We start from the raw sequence: 24,713 nt of genomic DNA, 5'->3' as shown, positions 1-24,713 counted from the left end.
ATCTGGCCATGTGATGTGGTTGACAAAGTGGACCCACTTTCAAGTGTCTTCAAATCCCTCTTTGGAAACCTCAGAAAATTATCTTCAGGATTTTAAGGCAATTCCGAGAACATCCACTGATCACGCAGGATTTCGGCATGTTCATTATTTTGAATAATGCAATAAAACACGAAATTATATCAGGGAAATAGCTAAGTATATGTAGCTGTCAATATACATGTAACAAATGTACATGACATGCCCGTCATGGGGGTGGTCAAAACAATTATTGTGCATCTACATGTATGTGTACGTGTACAGTACTTGTATTTGAAAAATGGTTAGCTTAAAGAGACCTTTCAGTCTTGAATAGAAATTGTGGTTGAGTGCTTTGGACGGTTAATTTATGTGGTACCATTCAACATGAGTATCATGAGTTCATCTAGAACTTTCTATGGTTTGTCACAGAATATGGTTCAGAATTCACAGGCAGCCATGTCATTTGCTAATTCTGTCTCGTAACAAAAAGAAACAATAATAAGAATCAATGTATTGGTTGAGGATTCTTCTTCATTATTAAGAAAGCCTTTTTAAAACTGAAATGCATTTTGTAGAAATATTAGTAGAGCCAGTGATTTTCCATTTCAAAAATGGGTATTTTCCATTTTGCCAAATCCTGAATTCTGCTTCAGAAATTCAAATTCCGTTTCATATCTTCGTAAGCATGAAATAGGAGAGTAAATTTTAAACTATGCTTGGAAACCATTTGCCCAACCACTCCCAACCCCCCCCCAAGAAAAGAAACAAAAATAGCAACAATACTCTTTGGGAATATTCTGCAATATTTCTGACTTTTTTTTATAATTGTTGTTATGGAAATTAAAAAAATCCGGACAATAAATACTGCACACCCCACCCCTTCATTTCCCACCGGCGCGGGATCGCCTAAAACTTGCTACGATTAATCAACGGACAATTCATGTGCCATTCCTTGTGTATGAAATCAGATTACATACATGTACAGTGAAGTCACAGAGTAGGTCTTGCATGTAACAGTCGTTGGTCACAATATGTTAATGTTAATGACATCGGCCATTTTATTTGGCAGTTGTATGACAAAATTCAGAAAGTTTACATTAAATCTGAGCCTTAAAATGTATTTTTGTGACTGAAAACTTCACTCTGTATTGAACACTTCCAAGGGTCCATTCAGCTATGGTACACCAAGCTTACTAGGTTTCGTTTTCAAGAAATATGAAATTAGTCTTCCATTTCGCTGCCACAGTTTCATCGTTTCGCCATGCGGTACTAGCCTTGTCTCAAGGCATCCATGCAGATTCACAGACTAAATTCCCCACGTGTGCAGTGTGTGTATGTGTGAGTAAGAACTTGTTTGCGCCTTGATTTCATTGCTAATATGGTGCACGTGTGAACAGCCAATGTTTGTATACGCAATGTATCGTACCACGCCGCTGCTGTGCCAGCTGCCGCTGCACGACTTACCACTTACAAGTATCGGCACTGGCTCAGCGCGGATGACCCAGTCATGCGGTGGAGTGGTGCAATTTAGCATGTTTCCAACGTATTTCGTTAATTAAAAGCAAGTATTTGAAAAGGGTTTGGTAAGCATTTATTTTTTAGTACTTTGCAGAAAGTTTTCTTTACTTTTTAAGCCATTCTTAGTGGGAAATTTCTGTTTCAAGCAGTGGATTCCATTTCAAAGTGTTGATTCCGCAAATTCCGTCCGTTTTCCGCGATCGCGGAAAATCATTGGCTCTATATCAGATACAAATGTAAATTCTTTATTTCTTTGAATGTTGTTGGTATGGTCACATAAAATTTTTTTTCTACATGTATCACACCATCTCTGTTAAGATCAAAAAGATTCACCTAAAGGAAGAAGGGTTCAGAAGAAGAAGCGTCGCAAGGTAGAGCACCTGTCTGACAAGGAAAACAATCAACGTTGGCTGTCCAAGTCCAAAATGACTTCATATTTCCCAAAGGTGAGTTGATAACTCACTTCATGTTGATTCTGGTCTTAGTGTACAAGACATTTCTGTCTGTGCTCAGAGTAAGTCTTCAATAGAGCAGTTGGTCTTTCTGCCAGTCGTATCTTGTAGCTCTATTACAAAATTGCATCTCAAGTGTTATATTAACATCCACAAGAAGAAGAATGGTGTAAATGTAGTATTTGGACCTTGCATTTGGGTATGATGATCAACTTGACCAACTTTTGTTGGTATCAGAACATTGAGAGGTCCTGGCTGCAAATTTCCATTACATGTATGTTACAGGTGATTGCATGGCAATGGTACATTCCTTAGGACCTGAAGCTGACAGAAATTGATCATTTGGAAACATTTGTCGGTCTAACTCTAACTCTCCTCAATCCTCCTAAATCCTTCGGGTGGTTTTGGAGGATTTTGGAAGATTGACGTCAATGGCAAAAGTGCATGGCTGATTGTGAAGGATGCCACGAGTGAAGGTCGTGGGTTAGACCTTGTGTTGTTTTTGCTCAGTCGTATATAAATTCAGTCCGATATTTCTTTTGAATCAAACCGTACTGCTCAAGAATGCCATTTGCACTGCCCCAACATAATGACAGGAATTCATTCATCCATTTGTTATATTTATTCTGTCAGCATTTAAACATACAGAAAATTGCCCGAGGATTTTGAAGAATTGAGGCAGTAGGCACACCTTGAAGTAACATTTTTAAGAAATTTTGGTGGATTGAGGAAGAGTCCAATGTTTTCACCCCCCAAATTGGAGGATTCTGGAGGAGTGAGGAGGGTCCCCAGTAAAAAGGGCCAAGGGAGTTAGGGCTAAAGCATCAGGTTTAATAAAATGTGAACTGCACAAATTGGTGCTGTAAAATGTACATGAAAAATGAATTTAATCAAGCTGAAATGTTTCATTCTCATTACTTTTGCTATGACATGAGTATTGCATTTGTGAACGAAAAAATTGATCTCTTGAATTTAAGGTTGCCCCAAACTTGTGCACTTGCCCTACAATATTGTGTAGAGTAGAATGACCATACCGGTATGTACATGTATATATGAAGAAATGTGTGGGCAATGGAGCATTTGGTGATGGCATAATTCACTTTGAATTGGTCAATGCATTTGTTAGTATGAACTTCCAAGTAATGTTGTCAGTTGTCTTAATTAATCAGTGGTCAGGAATTGTAATCATCTTGGAGCACTGAGTATGCTTTTTGTTTTTTAGATAACAAGGCCAGGACAACAAATCAGTAAGTTGAAGCAGAGACGTCCAGATAAGGAAATATTGAGTAGTGAAGACGAGACATTCTCTTTGAGTAGTGACGACTCTGATGAAGATGCCTCGTACGACAAAAATGGTATGGTCCCTTTGCAGTGTTTCATTGTAGATTTCCTTTGTCATAATTCCATTCTTCCGCACTATGAAATTTCTGAGTAACAAATGTTTCTAAATTTGACTCTAATCTGCACATCTGTTTGGTTGGAAGTTATGTGACTGATGAACTATCCAGTACCCAGTACACGTAGATTGCACATTACGTATATGTCACAACTGCACCAATCTACCTGTATAGTTTTTTGGTTTTAGTTTTAAAGGTTGGTGGTTTGTTTTGTTGTTTTCTGATAGACAGACATGCATGCACAGCATACCGTTTGGTACACTTACATGACTTATGTGAGGAGGCCATGTTTTCTGCATAATCAACCCCCCAAAAAAGAGAAAATTTAACCAATGCATAAACAACCAGAGGAACTGTGTCTATTTCAAGGGCAGAACACGGCTTTTTCACCTTGTTGCCGTTGTGAAAAAAGTGCTTTGTTGGCATAGCACAAAATGTTTGAGAATGTTCATATTCATACACTTACATATATAGATTTTGACCCCAAAAGATGTGCTTCAGAAGATACAGTTCTTTGAAAACTGCGTAGTTAATGTCACACAACTTGTCCCATGATGACGCCATCATCATGTGAGGGCAACATGCGTGGAAATCACTTCCCTTTCAAGATATCTCCAAGGTTTTAGCCCAATCGAAAATGCACCTTTAATGTCACGTGACTTGTCACAAGATGACATCATCATCACATGAGGTGAATTTTTTTCCGAAGCACTCCTTTCTAAAATATGCAAGGTTTGAACCCAATCGGACTTGTAATTCACAAGATAAAGTGCGTTGGAGAGTGCACATTTAGTGTCACATTATTTGTCACATGATGATGTCATCATATCAGGTCAATACTCGTCTAAAGTACTCCCCTCCTAAGATCAGACGTGTACTTAACGAGATGTAGTGCTTTGGAGAGTGCACCTTTAATCGCACGTGACAAGATCATCTGATGACGTCATTATGACATCAATTTTCATTTATAACACTTCGCCTTGTAAATACATGCCAAGTTTGAAGCCAATCAGACATGCACTTCAGGAGATATAGCACTTCAAAGGATGTACCTTAAATGCCACGTGACTCATCTGCTGATGATACTGTCATCACCTGAGGTCAATCTCCATTCATAAACCTTCCTTTCCTAACTATCTGCAAAGTTTCAACCCAATCAGGCATGTACAATACAAAATATTATTGTTATTACGGAAAGAGCGCAGATTAGAGACTGAAAACATTTATCCCTTTTGGCGTTCTATACAACGCGATCTGCTCTTGGCATCATGTGCTTGGCAACTTTCCAATATGCTGCCTATGTTTTAGGTAGATTTTGTGCTTCCACATCACAGACATATAAACGCATAGACTGCCAGGTCCTATTCAAAACTTTAGGGGGTTTTCGTGATCTGCACTGACTAAAATCAAAACAATCATTTTTATAGATGGTTGCAGTTCTGCAGAAAATTGATCAGGGGAAACATTACATTGATCATGTTTTTACATGTTCCAACTGTCCATCTCCAAATATTTACCATTATTATTCTGAGAGTTGTCATCTTGATTTTGTCAGGTGAGGAGGATGAAGAGCAGACTGAAATGAATCATCTCATCGTGTCTTTCTTCAATGATGCAACACCAGAGGAGTTACTAAGCATTAGTCAGTGCTCTAAGGCTAAGGTCAAGAAGATTGAAGCTTTGAGACCATTTGAAGACTACAGTGACCTAGTGAGTCAGTCATGTTATCAAACTAGTGTCTTGCCTGCATTCTCTTGCAGTATTATTTAAAAGTTACTCAGGTAAACTCACTATTTTGGATAAACATTCCAACAGTAAACTAGTGGCTAATCTGTGAGTTAATGTTGCAAGGGGTCTGAAATGTCATGGAAATTGATTCAAGATTTTATTAAAAGTTTTAAAGATTTTCAATGAGTCAAAATGTGGATTTTTGTTTTTTAGAAAATAATGTAATTAATCCTTAAAAATTCCCTAGATTGTTAATCTTCAAATGAAAGATCCTTTACAAGTTTGGGGGAGAGAGGTTTAGTCCAGGCATTGTTTGACAATATGGTGGTTGATGCACCAAGAGTGTCATAGGAATCCTGCACAGTGGAGGATTTAGAAGAATTCTGGAAACTTACTTGTAGGAATGTCTGGAGAGATACAGTTCAGTTTTTAAACGTGTTTCATCTTGAGTGGTTATTAAGCTATTCTGACAAACTTTTTCCAACATCAGCCATCCTGCTGCAACAAAAGTACTTGTGGATGGGTTGTGTGCGATCTCCTTGCCTTTAAACCCATGCACACAGTTACAAGCTCAAACCAGTGTGCACATGTGGTACATAAACCTTAGCTGCAAAACCAAGTATTAGGTTTCATTTTAAGGTGTCAGGGTGCCAGCATTCTTGATTTGGTTATGAACATGTTGCATAATACCTCTTAATGTTGACAAAGTGAAAAAATGGGACAGATATTAGAAGTCAAACACCATTGAGTGCATACCCAGACAAATACAATGCACTTTCTGACTTGTAAACAATGAGGTGCATGTATGTACATGTACATCATGTGCATGCCATGCCACTGATATGTTTTCACTTCCAAGTGTAACTTCTTCATGCCAGATGATGTTTAAGGACACATGTACATGTGTAGATACATGTGGAAGGTTTGTATGATGAGGTGTCAGAGTGGATTGCTATTGGTGCTCGCTGGAGTGTGGCCTTGTGGCCCAAGGAGCACACTACCTGATACATTCAATAACTGGTTCTATGCAGAAACAACACTCACTGAAAGAGACCTATGATGTGTTGTGATGATAATGAGTGCATAGTGTTGGGATGGTAATCTACCTATTCAATTATATATAATAAGCACTGTATGCTCAGTGCTTGTCCGAGAGCTTGCGAAAAAAACCTCACAAGCTTACTCGGGTGGGACTCGAACCCACGACCTCCTGCTTACTAGTGCAGATGTCTTAACCACTCGACCACCGAGCTTGCCGGGATCGGGTTATATATAATTAACATCTCCCCAACGCAAAAAAAAAAAAAAAAAAAATACATCTTGAAAACTACCTATTCAAGATAAACAAGTCAAGCATGCAACGTTCGCACATGCGCTTGCACGTGGTTGAAGTTGCCCCTAGAAATATATGCGATCACCGCAGCCAAAGCAGTGGACACGTGGTGGTGGTGTTTACATTTAGTCACATGGGTGAAAAAGGTCTATACTGTACATGGCCTAACTACCAACCTAACCTGTTGACATACCATACATGTAGGGGGTTTCTGTGTTGTAATAAGGAAGATGTTTAGACATACTGCATTCTGTTGAATTCTGTATAGAGTGCATAGTGATGTCTTTACTTGGTTTAGGCTTAGAAAGTTTTAGTTACAGTTGACCGTACATGTTTGTGTTGTTGGGCCAGCCCAACTGCAGCTCTTGGGTATGATGCTACATGTTCATGTATATATAGTTAGTGCATAACAGAATCAGTTAAATGAGTAGGAAAAGCAGTCTTTGTGCAGCTTGTGTCAGAAAACTGAGTCTAAGTTACGTGTAATTAATCAACTAAAAGAAAATGTACATCTTGAGTCAGACTCCTGTTTAGGATGCCATGCAGTCTTCATTGTGACCCCCCCCCGGTTTCTATTCCATTTAGTAACCAGATCATTAACTGTCTCACAGATTGCAAAGTTTGACGACACAAAGGGCTTAAGCTCCACCCTAGTCTGGAACTGTCATGAGGTCTTTCAGAGCCAACAAGTCATAACTACACTTATGAATAATTGTGCCAAGATTGCTGACAATATCCAAAGCATAATCTGCCAACTGCTACCCGATCAGAAGGAAGAGACCAATGAAGGGAGGATTGAAGGACAAGTTACCAAGCAACCTGCTTACCTATCAGACAGGTAAATTATGTATTTCACAGAAAGATCACGTCAGTTGTCGTCTTCTTCCCTTTGCATTAAAAGAAAGCAATTTCATAAGGAAAATCTGAACTTTTGTTAATTAATAAATTTTTAAAAATTGTCGTGTACGTTTTGAGCAAAAAGTGAAAGCAATTATTTAATCAACTTTCCATGAATGAGGGTGTTATCATTGTAAACTTTTTCCAGATAATGAAATTCTCAAATCATGAGGGAAAGTATAGTATATAAAATACAGCCGTTCATTTATACTGATCGGAGGTACCCTGGCTTATTTCACTTAATACCAACAGGGGCTTGCAAAAGTAGAAGTTGGAAACAAATTGTTTCAATCAAGTTGTTACTTATACTGTGTAGGCTTGGGCGGTATTGCCTTTTTTGATACCGCGTTATCCGTAAAAAAAATACCGCAGTATTTGCTAATACCGCGGTATTCATTGCAGAAGGCATTACGTCATCAAAAAGCAGCGGTGATGCTGACACTCAGCGGCAAAACAGAAAATATCTAGGGGCCAGCATAAAGGGTTTATTAACATCACAAAATCCCCATAAACTTAAAAAAATATTATAGTTTGTCTTTCCATTAGATGTCAAATAAATATTTATGAGAAAGAATAATAAAAACCGGACGGCGTTTTAAATACTGATTCGTTGCTCCGTGATTCCCATGTCCTATTGCGTGAAAATCTGCACGGGATGTGTACTACAGTCAAGTTGGTACCTGCTGGGACAGTGCAATATTGTAATGATTATGTGCCGGTCACCAGTGGCTGGTCCTTTCAGCTGTGCCCTAACACTGCGTGTGCAATAATAAGGTGGCTTCCAGACAACTCTACGGCACGCCAGGCATTGCAAGCACAGTCGACTCTCGTTATTACGAAATTGGTTATAACGAAATTGTGATTATAACAAACAGAAAATCTGTGGTCCCGGTGAAAACTTGCACATTTTTATGAGGAGAAAATCTGTTATAGCGACATCGCATTGTATGAAATTCCTGGTACAACCAGTCAGTGTATGGTTTCTGCAAAAAAATGGTCATACGTTCCACTACACTGAATGCAGCTCTATAGTTGAAAGTTGAAAAACACAAAACAAAATTTTCTGCAGGTTCATTCACAAAAATTGATCTCATGTCTATGTTTGTGTTTTCTGTGTTCATGAATTTAATTTGAAGTTGTTATGCTTGTACTCAAGCGAGCAAATGATCGTTGATTGCTGTGGATGTCGAACAGATGCAGATTTTTGAAATCATTTTTATAGTTAATAACACACATCCCTGGCTTCGGTTGGATAAATTTTCACATAATATTTGTACATGTTTTATATAAAGGACAAAAAATACCCAAAGAAAGCACAAGGCTAGCACAAGCACCGTTGGCATTTTCTGATCCGCCAATAAAAATCTTCTGGAAAAAAGTCCAGTGCTGACACAGAAGATCCGCTGATTTTTAATTCCCGAGCTGTAGGGCTGTGATACATGTACATGTATACATGTGCCAACGAGTAATACAAGAAGCACTGCCTACAAGCTATTCCAAAACCGCAAATTTGAAGGCGGCGATAGGGAAACAAAACCTTTTGGCAGATGGGTTGATGGCTGCATGCTGAAGTATCACGTTACATCTTATCTCCTCACCAAAAGAGACAATACAAACTAAATGCTGGTTGACTGAAACCACAAAGTATGCAGTCACTGTTGTGGATATAATTGTCTGCTTTCATCTTAAGAGGGTTGTGGGAACATTCTGAACAAATTAGCCAGAATACTGCGGTATTGAAATTCAATACCGAATTAGCCGGTATTCCGGTATTCGTGGATTGTTAGTCGGTATTGTTCGGTATTTTTAAAAAACGCGGTATTTGGTAATACCAAAATACCGCCCAAGCCTAATACTGGGCAAGATTTGTCTCAGTTCACAGTCTTCATTAAGAAATGAATATGTATGTCTTACAAATGGATGAATATTTTTTACATGGTCCAACACAGTCATTCAAAGATTGAGATGGTTGATGCTAGGGGTGTGCATTTACAGCTATTTTTGGAATTGGGTACCTGTTTTTTGTTAAGAGCGGGTACTGGGTACCTGTAAGAGAGAACTCTAAATAACAAATGGCATTACCCACAACCCCAGTAGACCATGTGCCCCAAACAGGGCTCTTTTTCATACACAGGAAGAACACAAAATTCCTTCAGCCTCTTGATCACCGGTTTGGTACAGTCATCGCGAAAATTATTCAGTATGATTGCACCTACAAAAGACTCAAATTCCAGTGAAATATGGTCAGTAGTCAGTCTTGCCCTTTGGAGATACTTCAAAATTATTTTCAAAATCACATACATGTATCTGCTATGCGTGTAGTTGCCCGTGTAGTTGAGTTTGCAACAAATTTGTGTGCAAGTAATGACGCGCAATCTGAAAGTAGGGGGAAAAGCTTTCATTTTTCGGTCTATTTTGAAATAACGAAAACTTTAAAAGTCACTTCGATGAAACAGACGTTAGATGCAAAAGGTTATATGACTGTTCATATGTGTATAAAAAAGTGTTTGGAATTGCACGTAGGGAGAGACCTATCACCCTGCAAATTTTTGTTGTTTCGCTTCCATGAACTACAAAAAATCCGGAACTAGGAAAATGACTGTAGTACAACAGGTGGAGTGTGTAATCAAAGTAGCTGTCGATCTCTGATCAGAACTGCAGTTACTGTACACGTGTGATCGCGGGCCCGGTTTTCAGCGACACGGTGATTTTTCAGCAAGTCTGCCTTTCAGTGTTGGATTTCACAGATATTTTATACATGGATTTTTGTTCCTAATTAAATATTTTTAATGGGTACCTGACCCAAAAAATGGAACTGGGTTTTGACGGGCAGTTACTCGGGTACACATACATGCACCTGGCACAGGCCAAGCTGATACAAGTTAATTTTTGTATATACATGTAATGGCGTTGATGATTTAATCTGGACATTGATTTTAGTTGGCTTCTCCCTAACTGCTTCTTGAATCTTGTTTTATTTCCAGACTGGTCCTGAAGCCTTACCAAATGATTGGTCTCAACTGGTTGGCCCTCATACACAGGCAGGGAGTTAACGGCATTCTAGCTGATGAAATGGTTGGTCCATCATTCATTATAAATTTGTTTTCATTTTTAGTAAATGTACCTGCATATTGTAACATTATTTATTTTGACATCAACCTCAAGTGGCCACTGATTCTTTGTTATTCATTTGCTGGGCTCATATTTGTTTCATGTTATTATTTTATTACCAGAAACTTTTGCAGTTTCACATGCTTTCCGAAGAGAAACCAATTTTAATAAGAAATATTAAATATTGTTGCAGTGAAGGAAAAGCTAGTTGGATTTTTGCAAAATCATTTCAATCATATGGTGCATTTATACATTGGTATAATTCTGCCTCACGTTATAACGTATTTGTGGAAAATTGTCTGAATCTGTTCAGTATTCTTGTTTGATCAGTTTTGTGCTGTGCTGTGTCACTTAATACAATTCACTTTATTTGTACAGTTTTGAAAGTCATTACTTGGTCTGAAGCTTACCAAAGGTCCTGCAAGCAAAATGCATGTGCTCACAACATGCACATCACAATTACATTAAAGAAGGGTGATTTTCTGAAATAGAAAAGGATAATCTCTTGGTGATAGCCACCTTTTTGCATAAAATCAGTCAAATCAATTACATGTATGCTCAAAATAACGGTATGTGCCAAAATACTAAGTACACATACTTTCCCATTAAAATTCAGCATATAAAATATCAAGCAAAAATTGCTGATAATGATCAAAAGTGCAGTTCTGAATTTTTTTAAATAAAATCTTCTTTTTTTTTATTTGAAGCACTGATTTATTTTTGAATTTAATGACATATTTTACTTTCTTTTGTGGCATTAGTAAATGTTTGTATACACCTTGACCATGATATGTGTACATGTACATTATGACCTACATGTACTTACCCATGGGTAGACTGCCCAGTAGCTTCCCCACACAGCAAACCTTTCAAAATAAAGTGCCATTTGCAAGAATACAAGACATGATTGAGAAGTTCTCACAAAGTACCTCGTTTGTTGCATGTAGTAAATAATAGTAGCAATCATTCTGTGAAATTGTTGTGCCTGATATGCTGTTACATCTTATTTTCAAGAAATCATGAAAAATTCAGTACCTTTAAAACGAAATAAAAACCCAGCACAATGGGTGTCTGAGATCAGTTGAAATGATTCATTCGTATTACTCAAAACTTGCTGTAAATTCTTCTTCAAAAAGGCAAATGGGCACATATTGTTGAAAGATGCCCAAATTTGGGTGATGACTATTTGAAAAAAAAAGCATTTCACTAAAGCTTTGAGTACAGTGGAACGTCGCTATAACGAACGTGATGGGGTCCATACAAAATGTTTGGTATGGTGGTCATTCGGTATAAAGATTTTCAGTCACGGATGCATGCATCTGTTGTGAAGTCTGATCCATATTCAAACGTGTGCCAGCCCGCACCACAAAATGCTTCCTTAAAGGATTTTAGGCAAAATCTACACGCAAAAAGGGTAAAAACACCCCCAAATGAAAGAAAATTATAAGTTTTATTATAAGTTTTTATTATGTTAATCTCCTTTCATGTTTCACCTTTGGGGTAGTTGTCACTTGAAGAAGAATCACAAAATGAAATCAAGTTTTCTTGGAGTCATCAGTTAAAAATCACATGTGACATGTAATGTGGTTACCCTGGTTCCTTTTGGTAAAGGGCACTTCAACAAAGGGACCAAGTCAGGTACTATGTACATGTCCGAAGTAGGCAACAAAATATCAGGCAAGCAATTTGGATCGAAACTTGAAAGATTTTGAAGATTCTGAGTCAAGTAACCAATGCTACTGTCTTTCTGCACATTTATTACGTGTACCTCTTTTGGGGGTTTGCAGAGCTCAAATCTGCCGGCTTTGTAGCAATGACCATGTAAGATTTTCCAAAGAAATGTTTGAAAGCTCATACAAAACATGCACATAGAGCACTTGAACCCACACATTGATACATGACACAATAACTTTGCCAGTTGTCATGAAACCCTGTACTGTATCTGTGAAAGTGAAACTGTACTAACTTTATTTCAAGCCGTAAATTCACAGTGAAATATGTGCTACTTCTGCTCATGCAGGAACGGCTGTAATGAAACATTGATACAGCATGCAGCTAAGTACGATAAACACTGCAAACACTTCCGTGACAGGAAGAGGGCTCGGTAGAAAGCATTGGAATGCCTAGCTGACAAAAAAAGAAAGATGACATCAAATCAACATTCTCATATTTAAATGGCCATTTCAGGTTTTATGAGTCCAATTAATTTTTAAAAAGGGTAATTTAGAAAATGATTAACAAATGATAAAAAAATAAAAAATTTAAAAAAATGCCCATTCACACGCCTGCATTCAAGCAGTCAGTCAGGGTGTTTGTTTTACTGGTTTTTGAGGTTACAGTGATTTGAATACAGGTTGAGGTAGTTGCAATATATGACCATTTCATTGGCCAATAAAACTCAAGTACAAATATCGAGTTCAGAAATACACAGATTTTTGTCACACATTTGATGAATACTCATCCAAACACCTCATGAGAATGAGAAAATCACATGATCACATTCTGAATGCATAGCTATTTATGATGTAGACATTCTTGTTTATTTAGGGTCTTGGCAAGACGGTGCAAACGATAGCCTTCTTAGCTCATCTGATGGAACAAGGTGATGGAGGGCCTCATCTCATTGTAGTTCCTTCATCCACTCTAGGTAAGGAGCGTCAACCTTGGCTGGATAGATTAGCTCTGGACTTTTAAATGAAAAGGGATTCTTGTTTAAATATTCATGCATGAAATTCTGATTATAGTTTTAAAATTTCATTACTAAGCTTTTGTGGGGCTTGCTGCCCACTCAATAAAAAGATTGCTAATACTTGGGCAATAAGTTTGTTTTTGGCTGTCTTAAAACAACTATGTTAAACACTGGCTGGGCTGATAATGACCCAAGTTCAAGGTGAGGATCGTCATCACTACTTCGCCTTCGGCTTGGGTCATTATCAGCTTCCATAGCCTAGTCATAATTATTATCATTTATTCTGAAATCAATCAACTCAATGACAAGTCCACTTACAAACAAACAGGATACAGTTGATTAATTCTGGGATAGCCAAAAAAAGCCAATTACACAGGTTTGTTTCCATTGGGGTCTTAAACATACTTATTTAAGACTAACCAGACACATTTTACCCCATTCATGCACACTTTTTTGCGTAATTCATCAAAAATGCCCAAAATATTTGCACATAAAGTTCAAGGTTTCACCATTTTTAAATTCATGTTCAGAGGCCACTGTCAAATGATTTGCTTCTGCCTTAATCTCTCCACACTAATACAATAAGACAACGTGCAATTTACAAACTGGACCATCGACCAGACTAAAATGGCCATTGTTGCAGTTGATGGGCCAGAGAGCTATTCGGCAAGAAAATAAAAATAGAAAGGTTGTGCATGGCTTCCATCTTTCCACCTAGTGCTTTCAGTATGGAGGACATGCACAAAAGGTCTACACCTGAGTAAATCAGGTTGTGATGCTGTATCAGTAATGACTGAGATCAAAATAAATAACACACTATCACTGAATTACTGATTGCAAGTTTGTGTCCATGTGAAAGTTTCAGTGGTAATGTTTATCAGTATCACATGGTAGATTTCCAGGAATTGGTTTCACTTTCAATCGTTATTGCATTCTCAATACATGCACACAGTAAAAATTTCAAACATTGAAAATATATTTAACCAAGGCATTAACCAAGTGAAAGTAGAGAGCTTTTTCCTGCTGTTGAACAAAGATTTTGTGCATTTTAAAAGTCGGTTACATTTATACCCCACCAAGACAAATTTTCATGGCACAAGTACATGCACAAGTATTTCAGAAGAAAGGGAAAAAGTAATTAGTGTAAAATGAACATATCAAAAGAAACACAGGAGATTGGTAATGTAAACAAGCCATGCTTGTGGAAGTTTTCTACAAGCCATGTGACCACAGTAGCTAGCTTTTTGGTCCTGGATTAATATGTAGGTCCTTAATTAATGTTTCGTGTATTGTTTGTTTTAAAACAGTTATTTTGTATTTTGTCATTATTAGAAAACTGGGCAAGAGAGCTTCATACATGGTGTCCAGCACTGGAGGTTATCTTATACACAGGAACAGTGGAAGAGAGAAGGGAACTCAGGGAAAATATACTGAATGAATATTTGACATGCAATGTCATTGTCACTTCGTAAGTATGATAAAAAAATGTCTCTGAAATCACTTGAGGCAATTTATCATGAACACACATCCCTGGACATTGCATGCAGAACCACACGTACATGTAGGTTATTTGCTCCGTAGTCACAGGGTACTGGTACCAGTGTTGTTGATCAGACTTGGGAGTCCAAGACCGAGACCAGGAGCACCGAGACCGTAAGGTTTGAGACCAAGACGGAGACCTAACCATCCAAGACTGAGACCTCAAGACCTTGTGTTTAAATTGCATAATTCAAATAAATGCAGAACCTAAGCAAAATGAATAAAGCAGCACAATGGTTACTAAGTCTGGTTTAAAGAAAGCATTTGTCTTGCTCCTTGTATGTGCTGCCAAAGCAGCACAACATAAGAATTAATCTTCAAAGAAATATTATGGGGACAGAAAGACAGCTTTAATGATGAGTGCAATTCGCGAGCTCCTGGATTTTTAAATTGAAGTCAATTCTAGCAGGCTTCATTACCTCCCCTAAATCATCCTAAAAACAAAACAAAACAAAGTTGTTAGATTTAGCCATATTGTGGAAGCTGACTGCTTACTCTGCTTTGGCATGGAAACACTCTTTGTGGTTTCTAAAACCAAATTTGATCACGGCTGATGTGCTTGGCATCTGGAAAGACTACAAAATGCAAGGTGTATGCAAAGCACAACCTTTGAACTTGCAACACACACAGAGTTGGAAAAATGTATTAGTCGCATACGCAGCCGGCCCCAGCACAAACCAGTAGTTATTACAGTGGTCTTGCAGTCATCCTGCGCACATGCACACCGGTAATTAAATCCAAGGTTGAAATCATGAAGTACATACGAATTCGTGAATTAGGTGGCGTATAATATGGTGTTGATCTTTGTGTTTTGAGTAGTCTCGACCCAAGACTAGGGAAAATATTGAGACCTCCAATATCCAAGATCAAGACTGAGACTGCTGAGTATCGAGACCAAGACTGCCAAAAACCGGTCAAGAGACCTACAACACTGACCAGTACATCAGATAAGATACATGTACTTATCACAGGTTACTGTTGATGATTGAGATTGGGGTCTGCATCACATTTGGTGCAGTACGGTACTGCTTGGTCTGGTGGTGATGCTGATTTCGGGCACCCCAGCCTTGTGGGCCACGCACTGTGTCTCTAGTACCGGGCACCCTGATGCGAAGTGCTAAAAAATTTTTTATTAATATAACTTTCAATAAAACCTGCAAGGTTTGTGTAACACTGCCATTTCCTTTGCAGTTTGCTTTCAGACAAATCATAACACTCTTGAGGTTTGATTTGTTACAGCTATAACATGTGTATCAGCAATGCAGATGATCGAAGTCTGTTCCGTAAGATGGGCATACATTACGTAGTGTTTGATGAAGCTCATATGCTCAAGAACATGCAATCCCAGCGCTACAAGTTCCTCATGAAAATTAGGGTGAGAAACACTTTATGAAGCCTGGTTAACGATATGAATTTGAGGGACTTGGCATCAGATAATTAGGCATTGAGTGCCTAAAACTGAATCAATTCAGACAGGTCAGGAATTCAATAATCATTTGGTTGAATATTTAAATATTAAGTAATAATATCTGCCATGAAATAATGTATTAATGAAACAGTTGCCGTGGTTGCTGTCTATTAAGGAAGAAGTGATTTAACATGTGCAGTTGAGAGATTTTGTGAATTTGTCACATTTGAAAATTACATCACACATGACTGAAGTGAAAGTTTTTCAGTAAAGCAAATAAAAAGTTAGCATGTACTGGTAGGATTCTGCTTCTATGTGGAATAAGTTGAAAAGTGTATAATGTTTATGTAAAGATTCTTTTCTGTGTGAATAGTTATAAATGTGACAATCAAATAGCAATGGCATCCAGAGATAAATCTCTTTTACATATGTGTGTCTCATTAACAGGCTGAGAGAAAATTGCTTCTGACCGGTACTCCACTTCAGAATAACTTGAAGGAGCTGATATCACTCCTTAGTTTTGTCATGCCTCATGTGTTCTGTGACAATGCAGCTGAGCTACAGAAGACATTCAGTCTAACTGTGAGTTTGTATGATGGAGAATATGAAGTATGATATTACACTGTGTGCCTTCAGGCAGTTGTTCAGACATGCACTATTATGGCTTCAATGCAGTAGAACTGTTTCAAGCGTCTCCATTACAGTTCAACATCCCTGTGAATCACTGTAACTATACTGGATGCAACTTTTACAAGGACTCAAAACATTCATCTCTCCTCTTGATTTGACTTCCAGTGTATTTTTAAGTTGGGATTTTATGTGTTATTTGGCAAGTATTTTAGTGTAAGTGTTGGTCACAAATGCTTATAAAGACACATTCAAGAGACAGGCCACCACACATTAGAGTGGGCCGAGGGCCAATGCACCAGTGACTGGCTATATGAAATAACCGCTGTACTAAACAATTTTTGAGGGGATCCCATAAAGTTCATTGCAGTGGTGTCGATTGCACTGGCAAGTTCAACTGAAGCTTGTACTTTTGTACAGGTGCAGTTTATCATTTGTAGTTATCCATAATGTAACTGACAAAATTGTTGTTGAAAATCATACTTAAGACGGTCATGAAATTAACTGCCCTGTGAAATTACTCTTTCTGGCAAGCTGTCATTCTGAAGCAAACGGTGAGAGAAGGCTTTTCCAATGATGCATCAAAGATGCAGTTTGGGAAAATTGCCATTAGAAGCTCACGTAAGACAAGACCTTAAACTTCATCAGGTTTGTTCCTAGGCATTTTGAGTAATTTTGTTGCCTCAAGGAACATAATGCACAAATGATAAATGATGTACTGTACCTTTAAAACAATATTCTTATCAGCGTTGTTAATCCATGCTGGTGAATAAAGGTGGGGATGGCAAAATCCTAAAAGAAAATGTGGGGTGTATTAAATAGGAGGTGCAGTTAATGACAAAGATTTATTATTTTCGTGTGCCCTAACCTTATACGGAAATACTACTTGAAAAGTTTATGTACCATTCATTTTAATTCTAAAGTTTGAAAATCTTGCTGTTGGGCTGTCTGTATGCAATGTCTGTTTCCGACTAAGGGGGAAGATCAAACCGCCCATCCCCCTTGCCAAAAATTGGGAATTACATAATCCCATCTCCCTTGATTGGCATCCCCATTCCTTTGCAGTTCCTTTTCTGTTATTTCTGAATTTCTTTTCAATTTTCAGAAACAAAAGAGTGACGATCCATTGAAGCAGAGTAAATTTGAGCGTGAACGGATAGCCCATGCTAAGCAGATCATGCAACCATTTATTCTGAGAAGAGTCAAATCAGAGGTCAGTTTACTGTCAGTGGTGTGTGTTTGAAAGAGAAACTCACCTGCAGCACATTGTTCACTTCAGGTCCAAGTTCCCTTAATGTCCAACTTCAGTCATAATGTATCTTCATTAGATCATGGAGGAAGGACACAGGAGTTTGAACTGCCCGGGCTATAACATCTGGCCAATTACTGCTTTCTGGCATGCCTGGTATGTCCATAGCCAGAGCGCAGCACATGCTTGCTATGCACCACCCGTTTTGCAACCATAAGCCCCCTTTGTACCCCATGATCATCGCCGCAATTTTTCATTGGTAATCTGCATCCCTAAAACATTGTGTACTGCAGTATAGGAAGTTGATTATTCATGCCATCGTTGGTGCTTGGTATGAACTGACAACAACATCAAATTTAATGCTCACAGTTGCTTTTATTAGGCTGTGTACCTGAAGTGTTCATGTGCAGTTGTTCCCCTTATCAAATGCTTTCTTCTGGACTCCTTTTGAGAATAAATAGCCAAGCTTTCTGTAAGATTTTGAGTTTTATTTGAATCATTTTTATTACGGAATTTACACAAAAAGGTATTTTATGAGATCTCATGATCACTCCCTGTGATGAAACAGCGCATTTTGTTTTTTGTGAACTTAACTGTCCTGTGGTGTTCAACATGTTGGCCAGTCTTAGCCAAACTCGTGCAAAGAATTTTAAAACTGATGTTTTGGAGTGACAAAATAAAATTACAAACATTGTATGGATAATGGAAAAGGGCATCAAAATCCTTAAAAAAATATTCAAAACGTCAAAAGTAAATCAAATGTTAGATAATTTTCTTTGTTTCCTGGTCACTGCGATAGGTTGTTGTTAATTCCAAAGAAAACACCACAAATATTGTTACGATTTTACTGCCCCACTTGTCTGGCTAAGCTGCAGGCAGTAATCAGGCATTTTGAGAATGTTTACTATTGTTCGTCCGAGCATTTTAATGTGCCAGAGTTGTAACTCCTTGTGTGTCCTTCCTCCATGATTAGATTTAGAGTACAGTATGTCTTGAGAATAAGATTACCATGAATGAGAACATTGTTACAGCATAACAAAAAAAAGAAATTGGACAAAATTGGAGTGTATGTTAAAACTGTATGTTACCTTCATGATATACCTTGAAAAAATACATTTTGTCTAATTTCCCCTGAAAAAGTTCTCTTGAAATATTGCTCTGAGAACAAAAGGCTATTCTCAGAATGATGCTCAAAATGCAGACCATTCTTTCAACTTTTCTTTACTTTTTTAAGAAGTTCTGAAAATGATCATAGCTTCTTAATGTCAAATAGATTTTATTTTTCAATATATTGAGGTTTAAATGTTGACCGCTGTAAAGTAGTTTACTGGACGTTTACACCCACACAAATGACTGTCTGGTGGCCACTCTAATCTGACAGGCAGTCTCCATTGACGCCCGAATATTGCAGCCAGGCTAGCCGCCCAGTAAAAAGAGCCCAGATTGTGCCATGTTGCATAATTTCCTTTGTTCCCAAAATTGGCCCAGTGCGCTGCTGGATAATCGTGAAGTGGTACTGTGTCGCTCATCGCTGGAGTGCTGGAGAACTGATAATCCGCGGGCCCTGAATGCTGCAAACAGTGGTATACTGTTTCAAAACAATGATGGATTACCTCTGCTAATGCCAGCTGAAAAATTATGGCAATGCCCAGCAGCTCAGTCTTTTGTTCTGAATACGGTCTTTTGTTACAAGGGCCAGCTCCTTTGTCCAATTTCGGGCACCCTGGCTATGCGTACAAACCCAAGGTACCCGGTACCAGGAACCCTGGAGGCAAGTGGTAATAAGTAGGACATTAAGTGGGAGGCCTGGTTTTGGCTGGAGCATCCAGGGTACCGGGAACCCTGGAGGCAAGTGGTTATAAGTGGGTCATTAAGTGGGAGGCCTGGTTTTGGCTGGAGCATCCAGGGTAATGGGAACCCTGGAGGCAAGTGGTTATAAGTGGGTCATTAAGTGGGAGGCCTGGTTTTGGCTGGAGCATCCAGCCATTCCTCCAAATAAGACGCTTTAATATTTATGTTACACTCAAAAGTTACATGTAATTCGGCTATCTGTGAACACTTGTGTTACCAGTTAGCGCATATAACTTCATGTTTTAACAAACCAATATATTCAGTGTGCAAATGTGAAAGCCCAGTTGTCTCTGTCTCCTACTTGCACCAGATTTTTTTTAAACTGCAAGAAGCTGTACAACTTGCCTATTGGTTCCTGTGGTTCACTTGTATTTGAATAGCCCACTTCTGCTTAGAAACAGTGGCATGTATTCGCTGGATCTATTTCTGGCTAGCAACCAACTCTAAAATGGCAGTGGTAAAGGTGTCTTATGAAAGTTTGACAGGCCTTCTACTGGCAACTTCCATAATGCAGTCTCCCTTTTGTGAATGCACTCCCTACCTAGATTAAAACTTGCAAGTATGCATGGGAACAATTTAGTAGCTAGCATCTTTAACTCTCACATGGACCTTCTTGTGTGCTTGGTTAACAGCAAATATAGCCTCTTGGCACGTGATGATGAATAGACCAATGAGAGTTCCGCTATCAATCGTGAATATGTATGAGATATGATAACACGCAAATTTCATTCGGTACCTTTATTTTATATAATTTGTTAATATAGGTGTTGAAGCAGTTGCCCTCCAAAACTGAATGTGTTGTGAAGTGTCCAATGATCAAAAGCCAGGAGGACCGCTACAATGAAATCAAAGCTATGCTGTCAAGAGATTTCTGCAGCCTAGGTGGTGGGGCTAAGATGGAGATGACAAAACTATCCTGTGCCATGATGCAACTGCGTAAAGCAGCCAACCATGAAGTGTTGATGCGTCATCATTATGATGATTCCACACTACAGCAAATGGCCAAACTCATGCTAAAGGTAAAGAAGTATGTTTCGTGGTATGTCTGTTTCATTTGGCAAAATTATTTGGATTTCTTTTCTCAGAGCAGGTTTACAGTTTTTAAACTATTTTGTCATTTTGGTCTTTTTCAAATTACCTGAATGGGGAAGGAGATTCAGAAAAATATTAGGGATTGGGGGTAAACAGCCTTATTTTTTCAGAAGATTAAAAAGCTGGAAAAAGTCCATGAAAAAAAATTCTCTCAATTGATATCCCTTTGCAATCGGCATGTGGTACAAATAACTTGAACAGGTTACTTGTAGGGTGCATGTTGATAACTGTCTGTAGTTGTTACCCACAAAGGTTGATTAGCAACCATGCTCGGTCCAACCAATCAGTGCCTTCACATGAATAGATTCTGCATTGACAAAGTAAAACAATTTATATGAGAGATACCCATAATGAGTATGTCTACCAGCACTTTCAATTCTAAAGGTCTAGATAAAAAGCTGTTTTTTAAGAGTTATAAATGGGTTGCCAACAGTGGTTTTTTACTCTGAAGAAAACCTTTTATTCTAACATGACACACTGTGCTATGTCGTCGCAATGTTTTTCTCCCCTTAGAAATGTGTACATTTTCACCAGGACTGAAGATGCCTATTATAAGTGTGTCATAGCCAAATTCATAACAAGAGTCAAATATATTCACAAACTGTAACGTTTAACAGTAAGTTTAGGGTTCATTTTTGTGAATGTTTGTTCAGAAATGTGCTCTGAATAATTAGAAATGCATTCGTACCAGGAGTATGTACTCATGTGACTGACGTGACCTTTGTTTCTGTGACAAAATTTACCAACCAATTAAAAAGAGACAGTCAGTGTTTGAGACAGTCTTCAGATTCGTAGTGTCTATGGTGGAAATTGCAAATAATAAAGTGAATGTGTAATTTTAAGTGCAAAGGTTCTTATTTAAGGCTAATAGTTCTCTTTGCTAATTGTGATGCTTTTAAAATGTCTTTTTTGGACTTCTTGTTGGCAGCACTAATTATACTCCTACTCCAGATCACGCGAAGAGCACCCATCATCTTCCCCCTTGTCCACCCTAGAGTATATTTGGGAGTACAATTTTTGAAACTTTCCACATCACGTACATGTACAGTGTGTACCACAAGAAGTTCAAAATTGCTTACCCTTTTACGGGCAGGTCCATGATATTATAAAGTAGGGGGCTTGACTTGAAAAACAAAAGATGCAGTATGATGATGTCATCTTGCTTCTTTATATTTGAACACCTGACAGAGGTGATCCATCATGAGGAAAGGGGGACAAAAGATGCAATATGATGATGTCATCTTGCTTCTTTATATTTGAACACCTGACAGAGGTGATCCATCATGAGGAAAGGGGGACAAAAGATGCAGTATGATGATGTCATCTTGCTTCTTTATATTTGAACACCTGACAGAGGTGATCCATCATGAGGAAAGGGGGACAAAAGATGCAGTATGATGATGTCATCTTGCTTCTTTATATTTGAACACCTGACAGAGGTGATCCATCATGAGGAAAGGGGGACAAAAGATGCAGTACAAAAAATCTAGACAGAACGTGTTACATGTATCTCAGTGGAAGTAAACAGGAGTAAGGCATAAGGTTTACATTTTAAAGTTTTCACATAAGAGGTCAAATTTACTCATGGTTTTGTCTGAAATCCTCAAAATACAGGGTGTCCTAAAGTAACACTTACTTTCTCCTAAAATAAGTGTCAGAAATTGTTACAATGTATAGCAACCTGAAGCTCAGAATGTAATCTTTTCAACTACAAGACTTCATTTAAATCTGATGATGCACTGCAGCGTTCATGTCAGTTATGTGAGACAACTGCTATTTGGTTCTGTTTAGTGGGATTTACCACAGCAATCAAAATGCCAAGTTAACACCATGTGATACCCCATCATCATTGGTTAACATTGGTAGGCCTTTCATTGGAAAGGCGTACAGAATGAGGATGCTGAATTGAACAGGGCTCTTTTTAGTTATGGTTACCCTCGTTTGTTTGTCATCAATGAAAACTGGATTCTAAAATGGTTAAAAAGTGGCTAATGTTACAGAAGTATATAAGATTGGCACTATGTTGAGCTTCCAGTGAAATTTTCGGTGCCAGTAGAAAACATTATTAGCTTTACCTTGATTTCAAATCAGTGATTTCTGAATTTTACTTTGGGAGAAAGGTGCTGCATATACTTAACAGACCCATATGACCGTTAAGTTGTGCATCTTTGGCTCAGTAAAACATTGCCCCAGATTACTTGAAAGCACTCTGGGTAGAAAACAATACTCTGGGGTAGAAAACAATATAACCAAATTGCTTTTGATTTCTGAATGGCCATTGAGCAATCCATCAGACAATCTTAAATGCTCAAGTCTCAGGTACATGGACTTGTACTTTTCAAGCCAGTTCTGTATCATGACACTGATAATCCTGTTATTCTTTTTCCCTTGTGTGTTTTCAGGAGCCAAGTCATTGTGATGCCAATCCTGATCTTATTTTTGAGGACATGTCGGTGATGAATGACTTTGAGCTGCATAAACTTTGCCATGAATATTCAATCCTGACTCCATTCAGACTCTCAACAGATCTACTGCTTGCCTCTGGAAAATTCCAGATTTTGGATAAGATGCTGCCTGATATGAAACAAAAGGTAGGATTGTGCACATGCTTCATTTCTTGTAGATGTTTCAGTCAGTACAATTTCTCTGTTTTTCAAATTTTCTAACTTATTTCTTTTTATTAAAAAATGTGTGTTCCATGAAAAATGGGCTTTGTGTTGTGTATAGGATATTGGATGGTGGTAGTGGTAGAATGAGGCTTTCATCAGATGGACCAAATTGAAAACAATGCTCATGTAGTTCTTAATATTATTAATTAACATCAGTTAAATAATGCAGAACCAAAAACTAGATCAGTCTCCTTCACAACGGGGCAAATATTTTTAGCCAGTGTTGCCACAGTTTCAGTTGTGCCTGTTTTTGGAGTCTGCATAGGGCAAATGTTCTGTCTTATTAGGGATCAACAGTTTTTTTTTATGTTGCCATTCTTTTCTTTGGTTGCCATTTCCGGCCGACCCTTAATTTGGGCTCCGTCCAAAGGAAAAGAGGTTTTTATGCTGTAGAACCTGTCTGGAACGTCCTACATTTACCAGAAGAACAATGACCCTCCCTTTTCCACATAGAGGAATTACGTGTAAGCTCTAGCTACTAACTGCTTCAAAGGAAAGACAGTAACTAAACATGACCTTTGGGTTGGGAAACTGACAAGCATTGGGTGATTGAACTTCTCTAGTGAACCTTTGGCAGCTCTGGTTCTCAACCTTATTGTTGTTATTATAATTTCTTGCAATGACACGAAGGATTTCTCAATGGAGCTCACTAGAAACTGTAACTTGCAAGCCTGAAGAAACCTGTAGAGAGGAGACAATGAGAAGCACTTACAGTTTTAGAGGTGGGAGGAAAACCCCAGAGGAATATTCTGGGTAAAACCCACAGAATCAGGTAGGGACTGAAAACCCAATCCACGTGTGGACCAGGCCGGGATTTGAACCCAGGCCACAGAGGTGGAAGGCGAGGAAAGAACCACTACACCAACCTAACCTTCTTTTAAGTATGGGAAAACCAACAATATGAAAAGGATTTATGATGTAACAACTGGGAGAACATAAAAAAAATGCAAGTAACAAAAGTGTGAGGGAAACATGTTTTTTTGCAAACACGATTGGTACAGGACTGTGCTGTGTTTGCCTTTTGGTAAAGACAAATTGACTAATATTCAAACAGTAGCTCATGCTGGAACTTACATGTACATGTATTTATATACGTAACTGCAGCTTAAGTTGCTGTGGAAATGCTATTAAGTCA

General features: G+C 38.2%; 1 protein-coding gene across 5 annotated transcripts in view; it reads left to right on the top strand.

Annotated features, from left to right (window-relative positions):
* smarcad1 (SWI/SNF-related, matrix-associated actin-dependent regulator of chromatin, subfamily a, containing DEAD/H box 1) overlaps positions 1 to 24,713 on the top strand; it is a 64,523-nt gene that overhangs the window by 25,619 nt on the left and 14,191 nt on the right. For 4 of the 5 annotated variants that reach the window (XR_015427781.1, XR_015427780.1, XM_022226841.2 and 1 more), the window contains exons 6-17: positions 1,855 to 1,982; positions 3,211 to 3,343; positions 4,941 to 5,095; positions 7,058 to 7,284; positions 10,328 to 10,418; positions 13,002 to 13,101; positions 14,476 to 14,611; positions 15,922 to 16,057; positions 16,538 to 16,672; positions 17,823 to 17,930; positions 20,582 to 20,836; positions 23,312 to 23,500. Coding sequence is in view for 3 of the 5 variants with exons in the window: in XM_022226841.2 (XP_022082533.2) it covers positions 1,855 to 1,982; positions 3,211 to 3,343; positions 4,941 to 5,095; positions 7,058 to 7,284; positions 10,328 to 10,418; positions 13,002 to 13,101; positions 14,476 to 14,611; positions 15,922 to 16,057; positions 16,538 to 16,672; positions 17,823 to 17,930; positions 20,582 to 20,836; positions 23,312 to 23,500 (1,793 nt within the window). In the remaining 2 variants the exon portion in view is untranslated. The remainder of the gene's footprint in view (positions 1 to 1,854; positions 1,983 to 3,210; positions 3,344 to 4,940; positions 5,096 to 7,057; positions 7,285 to 10,327; positions 10,419 to 13,001; positions 13,102 to 14,475; positions 14,612 to 15,921; positions 16,058 to 16,537; positions 16,673 to 17,822; positions 17,931 to 20,581; positions 20,837 to 23,311; positions 23,501 to 24,713) is intronic. The other variant, XM_022226843.2, reaches the window with a different exon arrangement.

The sequence above is a fragment of the Acanthaster planci genome, linkage group LG15 (assembly GCF_054643075.1).
Source record: "Acanthaster planci isolate LZ-2023a linkage group LG15, COTS_SCS, whole genome shotgun sequence".
In the NCBI taxonomy this organism is placed as follows: Eukaryota; Metazoa; Echinodermata; class Asteroidea; order Valvatida; family Acanthasteridae; genus Acanthaster; species Acanthaster planci.
The sequence above is the reverse complement of the archived record's forward strand: the minus strand, read 5'-3'. Positions and strand labels throughout refer to the sequence as shown.